Genomic DNA, 15,499 nt, shown 5'->3' with positions numbered 1-15,499 from the left:
CAGGGAACAGGGCAGGAGGAAGAAGTCTTGAACGTTTTTTGTAACGTTAGTTGTCAATTGTTTGAAAACCCTATAAGACATGAATCACTTTCTTATTACTATTATCTAACTAAACGATATCTAACAAGTATTTTCAGAACTTTAGTATCGATAACAATTCAACTTTTTCAATCTTTCGAATTCAACCCAAAAAAACCTTAATGTTAAATCGAAATTGAACCTTATCACCAAGGCTATTGAGTTGATATTTCCTCTTTTTCAAACACATGAAAAATTTGTGTACCGAAGTTAGGAACTTTTACAAGACGTAATTTTCGAGATGTCAGTAAGGTGGGGTGAAGTTGTGATGACTATATCATATCATATATCATATCATATCATTTATTGCATTCCATAATGTACATTTGGTGGAAAATATAAAATAATAGGGGTAGTCACAATTATGGACCCTGACTATTGTCAAAAGCAGCGACAAAAGATTTTTAGGTAAATAGGTAGGCTTGTTGCGGTTGGGCCATGGCTTAGTCACCATCTTGTCACACGAATTCCTCCCGGTTCTCTTAGCTACGTTAAGTTGTCTGTTCGATTTTCATTTTAACACCCTTGAAAGCCGTTACGGGTGGTCCGAAAGTCCGGTTACTGGGTCGAGGAGGCAGTAGCTCCATGTAAAACATTAGTACTCAGCTGAATCTGAATAGACAGGAAGCCGACCCCCACAATACTTGGTAAAATGCAGATGAATATAAAGTACAAGTTTACTTACTTTTCGATCCCTAATAGACTGATGAGAAGCTTCCAGGTACCAAATGAGGTAAGTGTATTTTTTTTTTAATTCAAGGTTGTAACTACAAACACGACAAACACATCACAAAGAAATAAACTTCTGCCCAAACACGCTCTGAGAACATTTCTGTTTGAACTTCATACTTAAATACTGGTTAATTTTGAATGGTTACATAAATCATAGTTAAAGATTACAAAAAGAACAGGTTTGACCTACGAATAATATATTCTTTGTAGGGTTTTACGGTGACAAGCAAAAAAGATTGACTATTTTGTTAATACTCGTAAAAAATCAGTAGGTACTATCGTATTACGGTAGGTAGCTGGTTCGTACAATCTATTTAGAAAATTCTGTAGGGCGGTCTTTAATGAATCGTGAAATAAGTATGAATTAGCTTAGCCATGTACCCCTCTTTTGAATTTTTGTAGTCAGTGTGTTCTATACATGGAGCGACTGCCTATCTGACCTCCAGAACTTACCCGGGCAACTCTTAGGTAAGAATGATTTTCAGACTTTCTGGCTTCCGACTCCTCTTAACGACTGCCAAAGATGTTCCACCAATTTAACGTTCCTTCTAAAACACGGAGGAACTCGTCATGATAAGATGGTCACCCATCCTTAACCTTGTGACCGGTCGACCTGCGAGACTATTTCTTGGCCACGAGATTCTACCATTAGAAAAGAGAATGAGGTGGTAATTATTGTAATGATACTAATTAACTAAGATTCTGAACTATGATTCAGTTTCTTAAGCATATCACAGTCCATCCTATTAAATCTATATTAGTCACGCGTTCATCTTTATTTTATACGTATATTATGCAAGTATTCGTAACGACTGCACCGATTGAGATGAAGTTATGCATGTGTGTAGAGAGATGTTCTGAATACAGAAATATATATTTTTGTTCTTCATTCGAGTACGGGAGTAGGTCAATCGGGAAATGAGCTAAGTCACGGTCGAATATAGTGAAGATTAAAGAAAGCGATGAGACAACATGGCTTTCAGTACCTACCTACATCTTAAACCTTGTACTTGGCTATCATTGGGGCCAATCCTGTTTATTTTTATTTATATCCAATGATATAATGTTACATACCTGTAGAGTAGAATATGTTCATCGTTTAGTTAATGCTGTCTTTGAAAGTCACGTGCGTGAAGATTATACCTGTTTACAGATTATATTATTATTATTTGAATACCACACAACTCTTACCCGTGGCGATGTTCGCATTACTTCGAATATATTATGCCTATTTTTTTTTAAAACAAATCTTAGAAATGGTGAGTTTACTAGCTTCTCTTGGAAATTAAGGGTATGTAGGTGCTTCCCGTACTCCCGGGGATAGTGCAGTTTACCAATTATGATATTTTTTCAAATTGGTTCAGTAGTTTCGGAGACAAAGGTACAAATAAAAAAAGCTTTTTTTTTTTGCTTTCAGTACCTATTACTATAGATAGAAAAATAGTGATTGCTCGAAAGATGTCTGATGATTATCCAAGAATTTAGTCTACTCTTCTTAAAAATTATTTTGTGTCAAACAGGAAAAAAAGTAAAAAATGCCTCTTTTCAAGCACAAAACCTGCTTTTTCGAAAATGTCAACCTAAATATTAGAATTTTAATGCTACTTAAACAGAAATTATCTCAGATCCTGTCTAGTCGCATAATGTTCACGGTGTTTCTATGTATTGTGGTGTTCATACTTTGGTCTTGGTTAAGACCTAGGCATGGTGCACCTCCTTTGATACCTGGATGCTGGCCGCTTATAGGACATTCTCATCAGCTCATTGGAGATCGTAAATGTAAGTGAATATGTACTTTCTATTTGAAATTATGTATAAAGAAAGAGGTAACGTTTTTGAGTTTGTGACGCCGTATTTTTGGAGCTGATTTGAAATTACTTGCTCGCTCGCGAAATTACTGCATGGGATGCGCTATTGAGTGTCATTTATTTTTCTAGGTTATAATACGGGAAGTATTCCTCTTACAGCCAGTTTCTTCATCAAAAGTAAAAGCCAAAGTTATAGTCAAAGTAATGTCTAAAGTAAAAGTAACGGTCATATTATTTTTTTCTATTAGTTATGCTGTCACTTTAGCCTTGTAAAACGAATTTAACCGTTACTTTTACTTTAGACATTACTTTGACTTTTACTATTGATGAAGAAACTGGCCGTTAGAGTGTTGGTAATAGCGCGGAGTATAGCTAGTAATCATTATCAAATGGTCTTAATAAAAGCCAAGTAAAGATATGTTTTGTTCTGTAATACTTAAATGAAGTGCGTAATAATTGTACTTTTGATTAAAAATACAGTCTAAACAAACAAAATATTCTAGAATTCCAGTATAAAATGTTTGATAAAGTATTCTTGTTACTACAGACATGTATGTATATTATGTCGCAGTACTTTTTTATGTAAAACATTGTAAAAACTAGATATTGAGTATGCTTATAAAAAAAGTGATAACGGACATCTTCGTCCAATTATAACTCATTAAGACAAATACATTAAGTAATTAGGCAAAAATAAGAGTGTTTGGTAAAATAATAGTTTTAGCTAAAAAGAATGAAAATGGTCCTCCGCCTGATCACTCTCCAGTCGTGTCGGATTGCCGTCCCATCGGGCTCTGAGAGTAAAGGAATAGTGAGTGCACTTGTCTGCGCAAATGCTTGTGCAATAGGTATAGTATGTCCCGTGCAGCAGACCCGTCTCCTAATTGTGAGAACGAACGCGGTGGCCGACAATCGGCTAAGAAGTGTTTTAGTATGAAAATTATGCGAATCATATAAAAAAAGAAAATAATATAAACTAATGTATACGAATACTTATCGTCTGAATTACGACATCCGCATGGTTACCGGCTAATTTGTCGTAGATATAATCACAGTTATTTTTTAACATGCTTAGGATAATAATGGATAATAATTTGAGCTTAGGATAATAATGGGCAGTCGTTCTATGTAGAATACTGGTACTAATAACTCAACTGCATGAGAGGAAAGGCTAAACACATGATGATGAAGATCGACACTACGATATTGAATGTGTTTTTATTCTTTCGTTTCAGATCTATGGAAACGATCACAAAAAACTGGCGCAATATGTCGCGAAATGGGCGGAGTTGCGGCATTTCTAGTCGGCTCTTATTCATATTATGGTAAGTAGTGGAATGTGGTTCTTCTTCTTGGCAGTTCTTTATCTCCTTCTTGTGGCCTTTCACAGGATTGGCTGTCAGCTCAGTAACTCCTCTTAGGTCCAGTGGAAAATAAGCTGCCCTGTAGGTACTTTTCCTTTTCTAGTGCCTTCCCACTACTGGTTCGGCCGGTAGATCCGCAACTCTTCTTAGATCCAGTAGAAAATCAGGCACTAGCTGTCTGGCATATCTTATGCTGGACTGGACCTATATTGCACAACATTTTTTTTGGTCGCAGTATGTTGTCAAGATGGATTGGAGAATTTAGACTTTTAGATCGAGGTTTCCTCAAGATGCTTTGCATAAGCCTCAATTTGCCTCGATCATTTGTCTTAAGCAGTTTAAGCTATTATGGTATTTCTTTTGATCAATCTTTACGTTTACACTCTAAAGGTCAAAATAAATCAAAATCTATACGTTGTTTATTTCTTTCCAGTGATAAGTGACCCGGATGACTGCTTGGTGGTATCAAATACCTGTTTAGATAAACCTTACTGCTACAATTTTAGTAAGAGGCTTATGGGTAATGGATTGATTACGTCGGAAGGTGAGAATTTTGCCTCTGATATCTGAGCTTTGGGGCCTGTTACCACAGATTACTATATTTACTGTTACGATCTACCATCTATACATATAATAAAATGACAGGAAAGTCAAAACTGTACATTGAATATTTTTTTAAAAGAATACTTGGGGGGTGATCCATAGTCGATTCTGAACCCAAATTGTGGTTTTTAGAATTTTTGTCTGTAATTCTGTTTGTCTGTATGTTTGTCCCGGATAAACTCAAAAAGTACTGCATGGATTTAAATCAAATTTTGCATGACTATTACCTGGGGGCCGGGTCAAAACATAGGCTATATAATATTATCACGCTATCATCTATGGGGGTTGAGCAATGAACGATTAAATAAACGAAATTGCCCACGCAGACGAAGTCGCGGGCAACAGCTAGTAATATAATATTTATTATTTTTGTGTTTAAACTTGTTTAGGTAGATTAAATTTTGTATGGAGACAACAAATATCTTGGATCTTTTTTGTACTCTAGAATAGGCTAATCATGTTTATAACTTTGCGACATTCAAGTTATGCTTAGCACATTATTTTTTTGTTTCCTGAGTATTTTTAAGGTACTTAAAAATAAATGCACGTAAACACATTTCATAGTTATTTTGACATCCTTAAATATCGTTTAGCCATATCGTTTACTACTTCGTGTTCTTAACGTACATTGACATCCAATTTAGTTTATTTTAAGTTGACTTTAGCATAAAACTCATCGTTTCAAACATTTAACTCAACACAGGATTTATATTTCTACAGTTTGGTTTGCACTTTTACAAAATCATTAAAATTTGTTTATAGCTTTTAAAAGTCTTCGTATGTTTTGATAAAAATATTCCTTTTAGCTGTTTCTCCTAATATTCCTTTTTTTACAATTGAACAGAAAATCATCAATAGCACAAAAGTGAGCTTATTTTCTTAATATTTCAGCCTCTCTTTGGAAAATTCACCGTAAACTGCTGAACCCGGCGTTCAGTCAGCAAATGTTAACAACGTTTTTGCATGAAATAAATACTCAAGCACGAAGTTTTGTCTCTCAGTTAGCTTCAAAAGTAGGAGAAGAACCATTTGACGTGCGCCCACATTTTGTCAAATTCACACTGTCGACTGTTAGTCGTAAGTATTTAAATCTCACTATTACAAATTAGATTTTTCCTACAGTTTCACCCGCGTCACATAGTAACTACTGCTACTTTTTAACAGGCTGCAGTATATATAACTAGTTGGAATGTAGGTGAAACCAGGAGAAAGAGTTTGCTTAATGTAAACAAATAAAACAAGATTTGTTTAATGTTTATTAACAAAAAAACAAGATATACATTTTGTTATTTACTTATTGTAATGAGCCTAGTTGAGAAAAAAAAAAACTGGTTGGAAAACTAAGTATTAGGGGTCAACCAGTTATTTTGTGTTATGTGACTTTGAAAACAAAAAAAAATATAACGGCTTCCGTAAATTCCGATGGGTAATATTCGACAAAAATCTTCCTGGCAAAACGATCTTAAAATCATCAAACTATCATCCCTACGACCTATCTACCTCAGTCTGTAAAACTTCAATAGTTTTGCAACCTTATCGCAATAGAACAAGGTCAATGTTCCATTGGCAAAATTTAACAGATTCAGACAGGTTGACCTGAAGGTGTCTTTATATTTATTTGACGAATGTATAACATAGTGTACCTGTGTCCATACTTTTTACAAGCTTTTATTTCTTTTACAGGGACCTCACTAGGGCTAAGCGCTGAAGACCAAACTATCATAAACAATGAGTATGCAGAAACAGTGGAAGAATTATTCGCAGTGTTCTGCAGTAGATTTCAAAAAGTATGGCTACATTTGTCATGTTTTTATAACATGAGTGTTTTGAAGCAGAAGGAAGATCAACTCTTGAAGATATTGCACGGAATAATGAATTATGTAAGTATATCTTAGACACCAATAACTGTGTTTCGGATGGCAAGTTAAACTGTAGGTCCCGGCTGTCATTGAACATCCTTGGCAGTCGTTACGGGTACTCAAAAGCCAGTAAGTCTGACACCAGTCTAACCAAGGGGTATCGGGTTGCCCGGGTAACTGGGTTGAGGAGGTCAGATAGGAAGTCGCTTCTTGTAAAGCACTGGTACTCAGCTGAATCCGGTTAGACTGGAAGCCGACCCCAACATAGTTGGGAAAAAGGCTCGGAGAATGATATGGATTATGTAAGTTTCAGTTGACGTGTTTCTTATTTTAGAATATCTTTTTGTGACTGATTGTGTAATTGAAGTGATGTAATATGTAGAGGCTTATGACGTCATGAATTCAACGCCATATTGTGAAGGCAAGACATTAGTGACCTATTGTAAGTGTGACGTACATATTGTGACGTAGGTTATTCATGGGTAAAAACTAGATTCTCAATATAGCATCAATCTATGACGTCAATGCTAATGCCGATATTTCTGTAAACTAAGCGTGGTATTAACATTTTTTTTTTCAATTTAGGTAATAAACAAAAGGAAAACAGAATTGAAAGGTAATAAGGAATCGGAGATAACATATGACCCGAATTCAGGTATGAAAATTTTGTCAATTTTTTGTGAAAAGTTCAAAGCGACTTTTGGTGATACTCCATAAAGTACATAGATGTGGGTTATGTGGGTAAATACTACAAAACCTTTTTTTTATTTGAATAAATCCAATTTTCAGGTAAATTCAAACCAGCACTAGATCATCTGCTAAACCTAGCTGAAGAACAAGACGCGTTCACAGATGATGAGATCAGAGAACATTTAGACACCATAGTGGCAGCCTCTTACGACACGACATCTTCGGCGCTTACTTACACATTGATACTCCTTGGATCTCATCCTGATGTACAGCAAAGAGTGGTTGACGAGTAAGTTCATTGCGCTAATCACAGGAACTATAAGACCGATTCGAATAAAATAAATTTTGTGCCCACATATCGAAAAAGGCAAATTCTCTATTAGGGTGCGCAAAGTATCCAGTCCTACCTACTTGTGACAAAATCGACGTAAACTGATGACTTAAACCAATATAATCCAAAACATGTATTCTTGAAACAAATTCTAAAGATTTTTAGATAAAATATCGGAAACATTGTCAAAGCCACTGATTATACATAAACTCTTTTGCAAAAAAAGCGGGCACCTACGCGAAATCTTAGTTTTAAGGACTTTACGTGTATTTCAAAGGGTTTTAATGATTGTAGTATGTTTCTAACATCTAAAGGGTAAGCCAGGCATGCGTGAGAGTGTATTCTAAATTTGAACTTTGTACAATTGCTAAGAAATCGGTTGAACATTGTTTTGGACTAATTACTCGCAGAAAGTTCGTCGGTGTTTTGAAAAGTTTTTGAAGTGATTTTATGAAAAATGATAATGCAGTTTTAATTAATGATTCATGTACCTTTTTGTTAGATCAAAACATTTTTTAAAACTATGCGTATTTGATAAAATTTTCACCTGCTCTAAATGGGCTATACCGATGATTGATGGCAATGTTAAGAGTTTCGGTATTTAAGTGTAAAGCGTTCTATTGTTTAGATATTGTACCCACGTGTTTTAAAATATTGCTTTTTCATAATTAAACACTATTTAGAGGAGTATCAGTACTTTGGGCTGCGACAAAACCAATTTAAAGTAAGCAGTGCCGAACACAACTTGTCTCCTATCAGACTTTTACATTTTTAAAAGTCTTGAAATTCTACAAAATACAGAAAGTAGCGCATAGACTGTGAGTACGAGGTCTTAAGGTCTCGTAATCACTGATTTTTAAACAACCTCGTCTCTTGGGAATCTCCGTAGACCTCTGAAGATCTATGAGTCTGAGCGTTCAAATAGCGTGTTTTCATCCCACGGTCATTTTATTAAATAAACTTGCCCGCACCGAGATTTTCTGGCATCTACAGCATTTTCCTGCTTAAATCATACCAATAATTGTCTATCTGCTCATTTCTTAAGAAACATACGTCTGGCCAATAATTTTCAATTCTTGACTCCCTTTCAGCTAAATCATCTTTTAGTCACCCGATACCTATGGAGTTATCGAGAGCTTCAACGCGGCAATAATTTGAATTTTTAGATCGCTTTAACCCTCCTCATCCTTTTTCATTTAGTTAATTTTAACATTTATCACAAAATTTGGTATTTTTTAAATGTCAAAGTCCGATAGGAGACGAGTTGTGATCGGCACTGCTTACTTTAAATTGGTTTTGTCGCAGCCCAAAGTACTGATACTCCTCTAAATAGTGTTTAATTATGAAAAAGCAATATTTTAAAACACGTGAGTACAATATCTAAACAATAGAACGCTTTACACTTAAATACCGAAACTCTTAACATTGCCATCAATCATCGGTATAGCCCATTTAGATCAGGTGAAAAATTTATCAAATACGCATAGTTTTTCAAAAATGTTTTGATCTAACAAAAAGGTACATTAATCATTAATTAAAACTGCATTATCATTTTTCTAAAAATCACTTCAAAAACTTTTCAAAACACCGACGAACTTTCTGCGAGTAATTAGTCCAAAACAAGGTTTAACCGATTTCTTAGCAATTGTACAAAATTCAAATTTAGAATACACTCTCACGCATGCTTGGCTTACCCTTTTGATGCTAGTAACATACTACAATCATTAAAACCCTTTGAAATACACGTACAGTCTTTAAACGAACTCGCTTGCTTAAGGATATTTTGTGGTTACAGCAAGAAGTAAATGTGATTAAAACGGATTATGTCTCCAAGGATTTTTTAAAGAACTTGCAATCTGAGGAACCTGATGCGGGCACTAAGTTAAGGTTAAATAGTAAGAGAGGTGCATGTTTAATAGATAGTTTCCATTATGACAGTGGACCTATGGGAATGCAGCATAGTATTAATATGAGCCACAATTCAATGAAGGGTAAGATGGTTGATGGAAAAAACAGTAATGATAGCAAGAATCTTGTTAGTAAGTTAACTACGCAAGACAAGCGGGGTGATAATGTCAATAGTAATTCTGTTATGTTAATACCGAACAACGAGTTATTATCGCCGTCGCTAATATGCGATCAGACAGGTACGGAGATTTCAAACGAGAATATTGCAACTATATGTGTAAACAATAAGGAGGTAGAATATCCAGAGTCATGCGCTGTTGATGTGGTTTCGCACACAAACTGCACATCTGTGTGTATTTGTGACGTCGCTGAGTGCAATACCAGTGCGAGTGACGTACATGTGCAGCTGAGCGATAAGATGACTAATCACTCAGACTTGCAAAACCAGTTTGCTACTAAGCCTACGATGGCAGATGTTGTTAAAGGGAGTACTGATAACAGCTGGCAGACAGTATGTTACAAGAATAAGCGTAGTCGTGATAAGTTTCAGAGTAACATTGGCACGAATAAAAATAACATAGACTCAAAGTTTAAAGCAGCTGAAATTTCTGTGCCGATTTACATATCAAATGTATGTAAACAAACTCTAGAATCAGACATCATTGAATATATTTGGAATAAAACTCATGAAAAAGTAACCCTTGAAAAATTAAGTACTAAAAGAGAGAAATATCATGATTCATATAAGTTATGTATTCCTAGGAACAAATTGCATATGTTTCTGAATGATACAATATGGCCAGAAGGAATTTGTTTCAGGCGCTTTTTTATTTTCGACCGAAAGAATAAAGCTACTGGAGATAATGCGAGTTTTACGAGCAGTAAATGACGACTTATGGGTAATGAAGATAACGCAAATCAGTTTTTAAAGATGGTAACGTTTAATTGCAAGTCAATTAAACGCTCAATGGATAGTGTGAGAAAAATCTGTCAAGGTGCCGATATTGTAGCTATTCAAGAAACGTGGCTGCTGCCTCATGATATACCGATACTTGGCATGATCCACGAGGATTTTGAATATACGGGCAAGTCAGCGGTCGACACATCCTCGGGAATTCTTCGGGGCCGTCCGTATGGCGGAGTTGCGTTGTTGTGGCGGAAACGCATCTTTAAATCGGTTGAAGTAGTGCAATGTGAAAGTGCAAGGCTTGTGGCCTTGAAGGTAACCTTGTGTGATAGGACTATTCTTGTATTTAGTGTATATATGCCTACAGATAATATTGAAAATATGTCAGAATTTGCCGATTGCCTAAGTCAAATGAGTGCGATAATTAGTAACTGTGAAGTTGAAGCGGTTTTTATGCTTGGGGATTTTTATGCGCATCCTAATCAACCGTTTTGGAATGAACTGAGTAATGTTTGTTTAGATCAACAGTGGGTATGTGCGGATAGTAAAATATTAACAGAAAAAGCTGATAATTACACGTATATTAGTGATATAAATGGCAGCAGACGCTGGCTGGATCACTGTATTGTTACAGAGGCGGCCTGGCAGTCTGTAAAGAGTGTAAGCATAGGTTATGGTGTTTACTGGTCGGATCACTTACCTTTGTCGGTTTTATGTGATCTTAATATAGTCAGGCCGAAAATGACTCAAACTAAGGATAGTTGCCCTAACAAGGTATTATGGCGGGAGCGCAGTGATATTCAGATTGGCAGATACCATGACCTTTGTAATAGTAGGCTTAGAGACATTGATTTCCCTGAGGATTTTGTAATGTGTGCTGATAAAATGTGCAACAATCTTGAGCACAAGAAAAGGTTGGACACGCTGTATGATGAAATTACTTTAGTGTTATCTGAGTCGGCTGTTCAGACCTCTGAGCACAAGTTGGTTCCAAGAAAATGTCGTGTCATTGGTTGGAATAAGCATGTGCACGGGGCCCACAGGGAGGCTCGGTTAAGTCATCAGATATGGATACAACATAACAAACCCCAATCTGGTCCAATATGGGAAAAAATGCGAGAGACCCAAAGAGTTTTTCGAGGAAAGGTTAAATGGTGCCAGAAACATCAAGACCAAATTAAAATGGACATTTTAGCAACACATAGGTCGTCAAAAAAATTTTCACAGTTCTGGAAAGCTACCAATAGACTCAATCTTAAACCGGGTCTTCCTGTGAGTATAGGAAATTGTGATGTGGGGAAGGATATTGCCAGTATGTTCAGGGATCGGTTTGTTGTGTCATCGCCACTGGGACCTTCTAAAAGGAGTATAGATAGCTGAGGAGTGTCATGGTGAGTGTTTTTCTAAATTTTCCACTAAACAAGTTGCTAGCGTGATCAATAAAATGCGTAGAGGCAAATCACCGGGACATGACAGCCTCAGTATCGAACACTTAAAATATGCGGGAGTGCATTTGCCTAGGCTGCTGGCTATGCTTTTTAAGCTTTGCATTAGCCATTCTTATTTACCTGCAGATATGATGAAAACAGTGGTGGTTCCCATAATTAAGAATAACACTGGGGATATCTCTGATCCTTCTAACTATAGACCTATATCGCTTGCCACCGTAGTGGCTAAAGTATTGGACAGTCTGCTTGACCAAGAACTAGACAAGATCCTACATTTAGCAGATGCACAGTTTGGGTTTAGACCCAATTTATCTACAGAAAGTGCAATTCTTAGCCTCAAGCAGACTGTCCAATATTACACAGACAGAAGTACCCCCATATATGCCTGTTTCCTTGACCTTTCCAGGGCTTTTGACCTTGTGGCCTATGATGTCTTATGGGAGAGGTTGAAGGAAGCAGGTTTTCCGCGTGATCTTTTAAACGTCTTTCGTTATTGGTATAATAACCAGCTGAATTTTGTTCGTTGGGGTGATACTCTGTCTGAGGCGTACAGGTTGGAGTGTGGAGTGAGACAGGGTGGGTTGTCTTTGCCAAAGCTCTTCAACCTGTATATAAATGGGCTGATTGCTGAGCTTAGCAGTATGCGTGTCGGATGCTGGATTGACAATGTTTGCGTTAACAATCTTAGTTACGCAGACGACATGGTACTGCTGGGCCCAACAGCTGGCGCAGTCAGGAAGCTGTTACGTGTGTGTGAGCGATATGCCAATAGTCTGGGCCTCGTGTACAATGTGAAAAAAAGTGTATACTTGGTTTTTGAGACGGCAGATGGGAAAGTGCCGCAAAATCCGGTCTTAACTTTAAATGGATTACCGTTAGCCAGGGTACATACATTTAAATACCTGGGACACTTCCTTACCTCGGATCTCAGAGACGAAGTAGATATTGACAGGGAACGCAGGTCGTTGGCGGTACGTGGCAACGTGTTGATTCACAGGTTCGCTCGTTGTAGTAAGGAGGTTAAAATTACACTATTTAAATCTTACTGCCAATCCTTCTACACGAGCAGCCTGTGGATGAGACATACTAAACGATCGCTTGACGCCCTGCGTGTGCAGTATAATAACTGTTTCAGGATGTTGTTGGGACTGCCGCGTTTCTGTAGTGCGTCAGGTATGTTTGCCTCTACGCATACTGACGATTTTCACGCGATAATGAGAAAGAAGATCTATTCCACACTGTCCAGAGCGCGGTCTAGTTCGAACAACATACTGAAAACATTATCTGAGAAGTATGACGATCCTTGGTTGTCTCATGTAATGAAAGTGCTGGTCAGAAGACCGTAATTTGATATATTGTCGCTTTTTCTTTTTTCTTTTACTAACATAATTCTAAGTTTTATTGTTACTAACACAGTTTGGGCCTAGTTGCCATTATTTCTTTTACTAACATAATTCTAAGTTTTGTTGTTACTAACACAGTTTGGGCCTAGTTGCCATTAATAAACAAGTTTATTATTATTATTATTATTTAAAACTAAGATTTCGCGTAGGTGCCCGCTTTTTTTGCAAAAGAGTGTATATTGGAGAACATGCCAGTTAAAGGCACTTCATTATTTGGCCACTGATAGACGTTTCATTGGTTTTGTACTTAACCTTGTAAAGTTATAAATATTGATTTATTTATTTCTTGTTCTCAGATGTCTTTTATAAATTACAGATTGCGAGAAGTGCTTAAAAATAGAGACGTTGATGTTAGCAAAGATGATCTACCAAAGCTAGTGTATTTGGAAGCAGTTATCAAAGAGTCCTTAAGGTTATATTCTGTGGTACCTTTTATTGCCAGAAAAATTGATACGCACGTAAAATTAAGTAAGTTTTATATTATTACTATCTATCATTATCCTATGACACATCTTTTTTTGGTATTTTTTGTTGCTCTTATCACAAATCCAAGTACGGCAAAAATTTTACCAACCAGAAGTTACTACTAATCTAAACTTCACTATGAAGTAGACCTTGCTAGATTGTAAATAATAATAGTATTTTAAGTCTTTAGAAGCATTTTTCCCTTTTCAGAAAATTACACTTTACAACCTGGCACAACTTGCATGATACTTATGCATAGTATCCACCGTGACACCAAGCTATGGGGTGCTGATGCAGACCTCTTCAAGCCAGAGCGATGGCTGGACCCTGAAACTCTGCCGACCCACCCTAATAGTTTTGTTCCTTTCGGTTTTGGCAAACGACATTGTATTGGTATGTCCATCCGTCTTGATATCGTATTGTAGTGCTTCAGAGTAGAAGTACTTTAATATATGTGTTGCTGGGGAGTTTGTTACGCCACTTCTTCTTCCCAGTAGTAACACATAGTAAGTGGTGAAGGGTGTTTTTAGGCCTGTCCCATGTAATTCTGAAGTTCTAAAAGTGCGATACTTCAGCCTACTTTGAATAAACTAATTTTGATTTTGTATCATTCAATTCTTGCTGTAACTGGATGTGCTTTTTAAACTGCCCGCAAACTTGTAGTAGGCCGATAGTTTGATCGGGCTCATAAATAGTATGGAGATGAATAGTAGTGCGCACATTACAACGATTAGATATCCTTCCAACTAAAATATTTGATTGGATTCACAATTACCTTGAACAGTCAACCAACCATCGGTTGAACCACCAGCCAACTAGTTTAGTATGCAGTGTTTCCAACTTTAAAAGTGCATGGATGTTAATAACCTAATCTACCTATTAATAAGCTAACTAAAGATAGGAATGTGGTATTTTTGTGTTTCTAATTTATTATATCTATGTTAGTGAGGTAATAAATAGATACTCGTAGGTCAGTTATTGAACTCGCGGATAGTAAGTTAACGTCATGTTTTCGTTTTTTTAGATTAGTTTCTTAGGCTGGCCTTACACTTTTTTCTCACGAAAGAAGCTTATGTAATTTATTACGATAAAATTATAAATGTAGAACCCATTCGTACCTATGTCGCTTATTGAAATGTTTGGATCTTTTTGCAGCATGACAATTGACTCGATGGGTGGCAATAAAGAAAATCTTGATTCTGCTCAAAGTTTTCAGTCGTTCTGATATCGGCTGAATACCTGATCTTTGTAATGTGCGTACTACCAGTCATCTTCATACTGCTTAATGAGCCCAAGCAAACTATCGGCCGACTGAAAATTTGCAGTGTGCGGCAAAGGCTTATTTCGTAGCTTTCTGGAATAGTCGATATAAGTACTTTAATAAAATATTTTTTTGCCATGAAAATAATACCTACTTACATTCTTTTTTTTCTAATCCTGTCAACAATTATTTATATTTATAAAAAGTTTTTCTATTTTCAGGTAAACTGTACAACATGTACGTTATGAAAACTGCTCTTGCGCACATTTTGCAGAGATTCTGCGTTTCTGGGAATATCGATAATGTAGTTACTGAATACGATATTGTATTAAAACCAGTTTTAGGACATCACATTAGTTTAAGTTCAAGGATATGATTTGTTTATGGTTTTACCTACGATCGTGAATAATTACAATTATGCTAATTAATAAATTATAAAAAATAACATCATGTCTTTTTTTTGTTTTAATTTTTTTCTAAAAGTTATATAATGCTCGTAATAAAGGTCGTAACCGACTCGAAATAATTTCAACATTAGAATTTTTTAAGATGTTATAAAAAAAAACTTTTGTGTTGATTTTGGCTGTTTTAAGTTCTTCTACTATGGATAAATTGTAATGAATGAATCCATACAAATCTCTT

At 36.1% G+C, this 15,499-nt stretch overlaps 1 protein-coding gene across 1 annotated transcript; it reads left to right on the top strand.

The window, feature by feature from the left end:
- The first annotated feature begins 2,453 nt into the window (after window positions 1-2,453).
- LOC124642094 (cytochrome P450 4C1-like) lies at window positions 2,454-15,302 on the top strand. The gene is made up of 10 exons (XM_047180400.1): window positions 2,454-2,589; window positions 3,854-3,943; window positions 4,416-4,526; window positions 5,477-5,662; window positions 6,269-6,465; window positions 7,030-7,099; window positions 7,234-7,423; window positions 13,448-13,599; window positions 13,807-13,989; window positions 15,079-15,302. Exons 1-10 carry the CDS (start codon window positions 2,454-2,456, stop codon window positions 15,231-15,233), a joined length of 1,470 nt encoding a protein of 489 aa, XP_047036356.1. The 3' UTR covers window positions 15,234-15,302.
- Window positions 15,303-15,499: the final 197 nt, after the last annotated feature.

The sequence above is a fragment of the Helicoverpa zea genome, chromosome 23, assembly GCF_022581195.2.
Source record: "Helicoverpa zea isolate HzStark_Cry1AcR chromosome 23, ilHelZeax1.1, whole genome shotgun sequence".
Lineage (NCBI taxonomy): Eukaryota > Metazoa > Arthropoda > Insecta > Lepidoptera > Noctuidae > Helicoverpa > Helicoverpa zea.
This window is presented reverse-complemented; position numbering and strand designations above follow the sequence as displayed.

Coding starts and splice junctions, on each gene's coding strand:
- LOC124642094 (XM_047180400.1), top strand. CDS start 2,454: ATGTTCACGGTGTTTCTATGTATTGTGGTGTTCATACTTTGGTCTTGG. Junction 2,590..3,853: donor GCTCATTGGAGATCGTAAAT/GTAAGTGAATAT, acceptor CTTTCGTTTCAG/ATCTATGGAAACGATCACAA. Junction 13,990..15,078: donor TGGCAAACGACATTGTATTG/GTATGTCCATCC, acceptor TTCTATTTTCAG/GTAAACTGTACAACATGTAC.